Below are 9,046 nucleotides of genomic sequence, written 5' to 3'. Positions count from 1 at the left end.
CTTTGTGAGTCTTATCTTGTAGACTTGGAGGACACTATTGAGGATATTAATCTCCTCTTGGATGTTAGATCCTATGGAGTTGCATAATCTTCTTTAAATGTCATGAAGGTGTCTTTAGATCCTCTTATTCTTTATTCACCTATTCATTTGTCATTATGTGAAATTGTTGGAGACTCTTGAGCAACATTTGGAGTCACCTTTGGCGTTAGATTGTGTTTTACGTCCATTTTCAATAGGTTCTAAATTATCATTCATTGTTGAGGCCTAGAACTCTTGATTTGATTATAACACCAACATGAGAATATTTTGAGTAGAGGCTAGATAAATTATATATCTTGGGATTTCTTCCCCCATATTCCTTTTAGGAATGAGAATAATTTAGGCATTCATCTTTGGTTTTCTTTCTTCCTAGTGGTAGGAATGTTTTTTGATGGTTTTGAAGCATCTTTATTATTTTTTATCAAGAATCCACTATCACTACAAAGGATTCTACATTGAGGAGGTGTATGGTATCTCTTCTTCTATCATATAGGCTGACATTTTCCTAACACGGGATTTTCTCTTTCTCATACTTTTGGAGAGGATCTTGTGTTTTCTCTCTTTTGGAGATGGTTTTCTTGGATAGCTATGATCAAATTGATTTTGGAGAATGGCTAAGATGCAAAGTTGATTAATTGGTGAGAAAGAGGTGGCTACTTGGATGGAAGTGATCAAATTGATTTTGGTGAATGACTAGGATGCAAAGTTGATTGATTTGTGAGAAAGAGGTGGCTACTTGATGTCTATAATGAAATTGATTTTGGTGAATGACTAGGATGCAAAGTTGATTGATTGGTGAGAAAGAGGTGGCTTCTTGGATAGGTATGATTAAACTGGTTTTGGTGAATGACTAGGAAGTAAAGTTGTTTTGATTGGTGAGGAAGAGTTGGCTTCTTGGATGTCTATAATCAAATCGATTTTGATGAATGGTTAGGATGCAAAGTTGATAGATTGGTGATGCATCAACATGAGACCAATACAAGCTCTTTCAAGCACAACAATAAGACAAATATCAGCGCTTTTTGAGCAACCACACTAGAAATCACCTATGGAAGACCAATAGTCACAATTTTGAAATCTATTTATTTAGAAATCACCTCCACACTAGAAGCCAACTATGGAAGGCCAAGAGTCACACCGTAGAATTCCAAATCAATGAATATTAGATAACAAATATTATGATCTTTTTACAAGATAAAAATAGACCCTACTTCAACATAATATATATTTTTTATGAATACATTTGTTAGTTTCTCATAATATATTGTTAATTAATTAAACATAACTAAGAATATAGAGATTTTTCATGGTTTACAACAAACTTCTATTTTGATCTTTTTAAAGATAAAAATGGACCCCAGTTTGATATAATATATTTTTAATTAATTAGACAATGCTGATACCTAGTATTTGGAATATAGGTCCTTTTTCATGGTTTACAAGAAAATTCTACTTTTTTAATTGTTGTTTGTTCACACGTGTTTGGGGTATGCTTAGGTTGGTCTCTTTCTCGTGACTTATATACACGCGTGGGAAAATCAGGATATTTTCATCTCTGGCGAAACAGAATAGACAAAAGCTCTTCTAGAACAAAATATTTTCGGAGTCTTCGTTGGAAAATAGACCCTTTGTTAGCAAAAAATCTTTTCTTGTTTCAAAAGACTGGCTATGGAACTATTCAAATTTCGTTTCATTTCCTCATTAGCTAAAGTCGCAAATCTTTTCTTGTTTCAAAAGACTGGCTATGGAACTATTCAAATTTCGTTTCATTTCCTCTTTAGCTAAAGTCGCAAATCTTTTCTTGTTTCATTTCCTCTTTAGCTAAAGTCGCAAATCTTTTCTTGTTTCATTTCCTCTTAGCTAAAGTCGCATTCTTGTTTCATTTCCTCTTAGCTAAAGTCGCATTTTGGAGTGTGGAGGAGGTGTTTTTAATGTGAAAGGGCATAAGTAGAATGAGAATTTGTAGCAGTCTACAAATTGAATTTGAACGCTCCGGAAATGGAGGAGTTGTAAACACCCAAATCAGCATTTATTGCTAGAAGACTTCTTTATATTTGTATTCAATTCTCCTTGTAGCAGTGGAGAAACCTTGGACTCCCTCAATGCAATGTATTGAGGTGGGTCTGGTCAAAACCTCTGATTCACCCCGTTCTCTGTCATCTTCAGGCTTCTACATTCTCTTCATACAGGATATCCAAATGTTCTGTTTCTGAAACACCTAAATTGCCGGAATCTGACAATACCCAATTCTTGTTTTTTTTTTGAATTTGAACGCATTCAATTGATAATTCATGATTTTAAAGCACCATCTCTGTCCAGCTTCAAAACACCACCTAATTCGTATCCTCAATTGGAAACGTGACATCTGTGATTGATCATCATTTGTAAGACCCACTTGGTCTTTTTTCTGTAGATTGAACAATAATGGAAAAGCTATCTGCATCTCCTTTCCGGGGAATCATAAAAGACATCAAAGGAAGGTTGCCCTGTTACAGACAAGATTGGCTCAATGGACTTAATGCAGGGTTCAGGTAGAAAGTGAATTTCTTTGAAGCTTTTTGTTCTATATTTTTTGAAAATGTTTTATGGATTATAAACCTTAATGGGTCAACATCTAAAGAATCTAGTTATTTATATTATGTCAAATGGGACTGCAGATTTTGTATTGGGGATCTATTATATTCTGTACCACATGCTGTTTTTCTCTCTATTGTTGCGGAATGCATATCAATACTCAAAAAGTTTGGAGACAATATTCTGGAATTTGGTTTCTCTGTACTGAAATTTTGTGACCTAAGAGCTCTGTTACAATTAGAATCGTCAAAATCTACTGAAATGCATGACTCGTTAAGTTTTTCCTGTCTATATATGTCCACACATATGAATAGACAGATGTAAACATGTGTGACAGTATCTCTATGAATATGTTTGCATGTATTGAATTGAGTTTTTTCTAAAAATATTGATTTCAGTTTTTATGCGTTCTCCTTTCTGCAGAATTTTCGCTCCAACCACCTATATTTTCTTTGCCTCTGCTCTTCCTGTTATAGCATTTGGTGAACAACTTGATAAAGCCACTGGTGAGAATTTTTTTGTTTCCATCTTCCATTGGTGCTAAAATATATTTATCGCTTTTTATGGATGCTCTGTTTTATAGACATTGGATTTATGAATGTAAATTTGTTTGATTTTAAGGGCTTTTCTGGAAACATATGGAGATACCCTCAACGCACATTTTTTATTTACAGATGGCACCTTAACTGCTGTTCAGACATTGATTTCTACCAGCTTATGTGGAATTATACATTCTTTGATTGGTGGACAACCCCTGTTGATTCTTGGCGTTGCAGAACCCACAGTTCTTATGTATACATATATGTATAATTTTGCAAAAGATAGGGATGATTTGGGACAGAGATTGTTCCTTGCATGGGCAGGATGGTAAATATGAATAATCACATTATTAGAGAATTCGTATACCAAGTGTTTTATATTGTTTCCCTTTCTATTTCGATACATGTGATAGGATCTAGAAAATGGCCATATAATGGATTATTTTAGGGGAGAATGTATTTTGTATTCGACCGTGTTAAACCCTTATTCATGGGAAGCATGTTGTGTAGGGTTTGTATGTGGACGGCACTGCTGCTATTTGTTCTTGCAATTTTCAATGCCTGCACGATCATCAATAGGTTTACAAGAGTAGCCGGAGAGCTCTTTGGCATGTTAATTGCTGTATTATTCCTGCAAGAAGCTATCAAGGTATATGAAGTATTTCGGTGTAATCTGTCATGAAAATTACAGTTCTTAGTGATTTCATTTTTTCAATTCGGATGACCTCGAAACATTATAGCATCCTGTAGGCATTAGGTACACCAATTATTGACATCCTTTCACTTAGAGTTAGTGACTGAGGGTATCAACATTGTCGAATTCGGGACATGATTCCAAATTCATCCGTCATGGTGTACAGCCTTTTTTTATACAACAAGACTTGGGTTCTTTGCAACTTATTCAATTTCACCAACAACCCAAGGGCCGCTTGACACTAAGTTCATATTAAAAGAAATCTGTTATTGTTTTTCGCAATCTGATAAAATTATGTTTGTAGGGTATGGTAGAAGAATTCCGTATACCCGAAAATGTTAATCCCAATCTTGAGCAATTCAAATTTCCATGGCGTTTCGCAAATGGCCTGTTTGGGATTGTTTTGTCTTTTGGCCTATTGCTCACATCATTAAAAAGCAGAAGAGCTCGATCATTCAGATATGGGACAGGTAATTTTACTTTAATTTTTTAATATAGGATTTGGGTCATAAAAAATGTTTTCTTGCTTAAGTAATGAATTCTTTTGCAAACAGGGTTGTTGAGAAGTTTCTTAGCAGATTATGGAGTGCCCGTGATGATTGTTTTGTGGACAGCAATCTCATTCAGTGCAAATGATAGTGTGCCTGTTGGTATTCCTAGAAGGCTTAATAGCCCAAATCCCTGGACTGCTGGAGCTTCATCCAATTGGAGTGTGATTAAGGTAGGTGGAAACTTTCCTTTTGTCTGAGGAATTCACAGGCCACTTGGTTTTCAATTGCTTTAGTATCCTTCATTTTTATCATCAGTTCTGATGTCTTTAAAGGTTTTTGACCGGTGCTTCTTCTTACAACCTATTTTGGCAGGATATGCATAAGGTTCCACCACAATATATTTTAGCTGCATTTATCCCTGCTATTATGATTGCAGGGCTTTACTTCTTTGATCACAGTGTAGCAGCTCAACTGGCTCAACAGAAAGAGTTCAATTTGAGAAATCCATCAGCTTACCACTATGATTTACTTCTATTGGGCATCATGGTTTTTGCTTTACCTTTCTCCTGGCTTAAGTCTCAAACTCTGCTTGTTCTTTTGTATCTGTTAGTTATATTGCAAGTAACTCTTTTGATGTTATATGAAAGATTTGAGTTTGCTAACTGCAGGTCTTAATGTGTGGATTGGTTGGAATTCCTCCATCAAATGGTGTATTGCCACAATCTCCAATGCATACAAAGAGCCTTGCTACTCTGAAAAGACAGGTCTCTAATTTAGTCACCCTGTTTTTGTGAACCTGTTGATTCATAGAGCCACTTTTGCTATCTCCAACTAAAATATTTTGTTGGTAGCCACAACCAGACTCTAGCATATATTTTATATTGTGGTGCTTCTTCTCATTGTTGTGCCTGTAGAAATTCATTTTTGAGATTCTTGAAGCACTCCTTACTGAGTTATAAGCTAGTTCTTGTTTCTGATAGTGCCTAGTTGCCATCCTTTCGAACCATAATACATTCTTGGCTTTGCCCCCTATACCAAATTTGCTTTCTCTGAATTTAAGATAATACTTGGGATATTTGGTTGCAGATAGTGCGCAAAAAGTTGGTAGCAAGTGCCAAGAAAAGCATTGAGCAACAAGCTACTTTGACAGAGATTTATGGCAAGATGCAACAAGTGTTTCAACAAATAGAAATGAACAATATCCAGCCACTGACAAGCTCAGTATGTTAAACTAAATTTGAACTTTTTTTGTATCACTTTTAAAGGTTAATGTTTAGTTATCCTTACCTTTGCTAGGAAGAGAGATGATATTCTGTGTCTGAACGTTTTGCAACCTTTCAAGGCTTCTATTAACTGCATTTGTTTTCGCATTGCTGTAATTATTTTGAATGCACAGATTCCCAACCCAACAATGAAACTCATATTAAGAAGTTATTTTTAAATTATTTTGAATCCACAGATTCCCAACCCAAAAATGAAACTCATATTAAGTTATTTCTAAATTCTGCAGATTACTTTTGTAAATCGAAATACAATTACTGAAATGAATTTAACTCATAAGTTGATATTTTACAATTTGCTTATTTTTGGCCAAATGTTATTTGCTATCTTGTTGTCAATAACAAAATGTTTTATGACGATCAAACTGAAACTTGATGTTATTATCATCTATATTGGCAGATGTATTACAAATCTTAATGGAACGATTGTTTTCCTTTTCATGTCTACTGAAAGGCCTCTTATTTGCCTCTTTTACTCTGCAGTCATTGAAAGACTTGAAAGAGCTCAAACATTTGGACACTGAAATGAATGGGCATGCTTTTGATCCTGAAAAGCATGTTGATGAATTGCTTCCAGTTAGAGTCAAAGAGCAACGGATGAGCAATTTGATGCAGTCCATTCTTGTGGGTGCTTGTGTCGGTGTCATGCCTGTTATAAAAAGGATTCCTACATCAGTGCTGTGGGGCTACTTTGCTTACATGGCAATAGAGAGTTTACCTGGTAATCAGTTTTGGGAGAGGTTCCTTATATTATTCATTGCACCATCACGAAGATATAAGTGAGTCTTAAACATCTTTACTTCATTGTTCTTTGCTTTTGTTCATCCCTTTGGCTTCTTCCTATGTGTTTTAAGATTTAGCACGCTTATTCATGAAAGGTTTGCCTGAAATAAGATGAAATTTATCACTTGTTTATAACTGAAATTTTATGTGCTTTTCATTAAACATTATAAGTGGTTATGAAGAACTAAACCCTTTGAAATGACTTCTTTTTTCCGCAGAGTGCTTGAGGATGTGCATGCATCATTTCTTGAAACAGTACCATTCAAGACTATTGCTAAATTTACATTGTTGCAGTTTATTTACTTACTGGTATGCTTTGGTATTACATGGATACCAATAGCAGGGATACTTTTCCCTCTTCCTTTTTTTTTGCTTATATCAATCAGACAGTACATTCTTCCGAAGCTATTTGAGCTTCAGCACCTAAGTGAATTAGATGCAGCTGAATATGAGGAGAGTGAAGCCCTTACTCATCGCCAGAGTTTCAATTTGAGTGTAATTGTCTTACCTCTCAGAATATTACATCAGTATAATTCTTTAATTCTCATTTTTCTGTCTCTAGTATTGGAATCTCTCATCAGTGCTTATAAATTCGGTTTCTCTTTCTCTGAAAAATACAGGAGCGTCATCCTGATGGTACAGATATATTGGAAGGCATCAATGGGGATGTCGATGATGCTGAAATTTTGGATGAAATAACTACCAGGAGCCGTTGTGAATTGAAACACCGGCCTGTATGATATGATTTGTTTTGAATTGTTTTTCAGGCTTACTTTATTGAGAAATATGTCATAAATCACTTCCAAGATTGAAAAAAGTGGCTTTAGAATCCATTCTAAGTGTGTAATGTCAAGTAGTTGGCAAGAGGGCAGATTGAATTTTCTTACTCATGACTTAAACCTGGTTTTCGCTGAACAGGTTCACACTGAGGATTAGAATCAAATGAAATTGGGAGGTATTTGAAATTCTCATGCAATTTGGGCCACAGCCCAAGGGTCTCGTGAGAGATATTGATCTCTATATACAATTCACACTGCATCTGTATCATTTTTTATTGGAATGTGTCTAATACACATGTTAGAAACATGTTCCTTAAAGAGGCCTTTCTGTCTTGAACCATGGGAAATCAAAATTCATGGTTATCTTTCAAGATATCATTGAGTATTGCTTCCTCAAAGTCTTTACAATGGGAAAAGCCTCTCCAGTGAAGCCTTTATTAGAGGAGGAGCTTCAATGTTGTTATGTACTAATTACAAGTAAGAACCATGTAAAACAGTAAGCTTGGTCCCTAATCAATCTGATGGATGCTAAGTCTCTGAACATTTGTTATTTATTCTTATTTTCTACGAAAGCTAACTTGACTGTAATATTATAAACTATGTAGGAGCCATGCCATAAACATGAATTTATCATTACATGCAATATAGTGGGTCATGCCCGCAATTCTTGCTTGAAAAATCAGAAACAACACTATGTTTGGAAAAAGGAGGATCAAATGCTGGTTCATAAGGAGGGGCCCATTCTTGCCTTTCAGGAGGTTCAAAAAACTGACTTTATTAAAGGTAATTCCTCTTTGGATTGTTCAAGGATAGATAATCCTTTGCAGCTGATAGTCTTAAGAAGCTAAGATTTGTGGAGAAGGATCTTACTACTACAATCAAGCAAAGAGCTTTAGATCATTTTTTTAAACGTCCCTGATTTCAACCTAGTTTTTGATTGCTGTAGTGTTGTTGTGTCTTTTGTTGTTTTTTAGTTGTTCTGTTGCTGTTAATTGGTGTTCTGTTGGACTTATTGTAATCTTTCTCTTTGTACAAGGGATCAGACCCCTCTCAAAATTGCCGCTTACCTAATCAAAACATGAATTTATCATTCAAAATTCATTCAAAATTTCTGTACATTCTCTTTGTGTTGCAAAGAGCCAGATAAATATTGTAAGCTTTTGCTGAAGAAACACAAAGTTATCTTATTTTCAAGCCGTTTGAAAGTTGTTCAATACAAACTGTCTTCAATAACACAAAATGACTGGCAATGGTCACATGTACATCAGGCTATACTATTATTGTGTGTCCATTGGTACAATAAAGTTGGTTCTATCTGATGCTTGCTAGTTGTGCGAGTGCAACCAACGATGCAAAATTCTTAGCAATTATGATTGCAGATATTGTAAGGCTTTTCTGAAGAACCATGTAGTTATCTTATTTTTAAGGCCATCAGAATGGCTGGCAATGATCACATGTACATCAGTCTGTACTACTATAGTATGTCCACTGGTACAATAAAGTTAGGTTTATCTAATGGTTGCCAATTGTGCAACTACCAACAATTCCAAATTTTCAGCAATTAAAATTGCAGATAAAGGTTTTGCCGAATAAACATGTAGTTATCATTTTTCAGGTCATCAGAGGGTGTTGCTCAATACAAAGCGTTTTCAAAAACACAAAATGGCTGGCAATGGTCAAATGTACATCAAGCTATATAGTGGTATAGTGCATCTATTGATACAATAAAATTGGCTGTATTTTATGGTTGTTGCTCAAGACAAAGCGTTTTCAAAAACACAAAATGGCTGGCTATGGTCAAATGTACATCAAGCTATATAGTAGTATAGTGCATCTATTGATACAATAAAATTGGCTGTATTTTATG

At 35.1% G+C, this 9,046-nt stretch overlaps 1 protein-coding gene across 4 annotated transcripts; it reads left to right on the top strand.

Moving 5' to 3' along the window:
• The first annotated feature begins 1,921 nt into the window (after positions 1-1,921).
• On the top strand, positions 1,922-8,757 carry LOC131078262 (boron transporter 1). Of its 4 annotated transcripts, XR_009113755.2 has the most exons (15): positions 1,922-2,570; positions 3,037-3,119; positions 3,288-3,480; positions 3,663-3,801; positions 4,151-4,316; positions 4,401-4,567; positions 4,710-4,883; positions 5,006-5,101; positions 5,424-5,558; positions 6,101-6,396; positions 6,619-6,895; positions 7,021-7,134; positions 7,319-7,656; positions 7,785-7,962; positions 8,216-8,757. XR_009113755.2 is itself a non-coding variant. In XM_058015928.2 (14 exons), exons 2-14 carry the CDS (start codon positions 2,464-2,466, stop codon positions 7,334-7,336), a joined length of 1,965 nt encoding a protein of 654 aa, XP_057871911.1. In that variant the 5' UTR covers positions 1,922-2,156; positions 2,453-2,463; the 3' UTR covers positions 7,337-8,757. The 4 variants fall into 4 exon arrangements, 2 of the variants coding, with proteins under 2 accessions (XP_057871911.1, XP_057871912.1); XR_009358450.1 differs by having other exon boundaries at positions 7,319-7,962; positions 8,223-8,757; XM_058015928.2 differs by having other exon boundaries at positions 1,922-2,156; positions 2,453-2,570; positions 7,319-8,757.
• Positions 8,758-9,046: the final 289 nt, after the last annotated feature.

This window comes from Cryptomeria japonica, chromosome 7 (assembly GCF_030272615.1).
Source record: "Cryptomeria japonica chromosome 7, Sugi_1.0, whole genome shotgun sequence".
NCBI classification, from domain to species: Eukaryota; Viridiplantae; Streptophyta; class Pinopsida; order Cupressales; family Cupressaceae; genus Cryptomeria; species Cryptomeria japonica.
Note: the sequence above shows the minus strand (reverse complement) of the source record. Positions and strands in the feature narration are given on the sequence as shown.

What these genes read in the sequence shown, in the direction of transcription:
- LOC131078262 (XM_058015928.2), top strand. Translation starts at nt 2,464, where the DNA reads ATGGAAAAGCTATCTGCATCTCCTTTCCGGGGAATCATAAAAGACATC. An exon ending in TTGCTACTCTGAAAAGACAG is followed by an intron (nt 5,102 to 5,423) that starts GTCTCTAATTTA and finishes ATTTGGTTGCAG; the next exon opens with ATAGTGCGCAAAAAGTTGGT. An exon ending in TCCAGCCACTGACAAGCTCA is followed by an intron (nt 5,559 to 6,100) that starts GTATGTTAAACT and finishes TTTACTCTGCAG; the next exon opens with TCATTGAAAGACTTGAAAGA.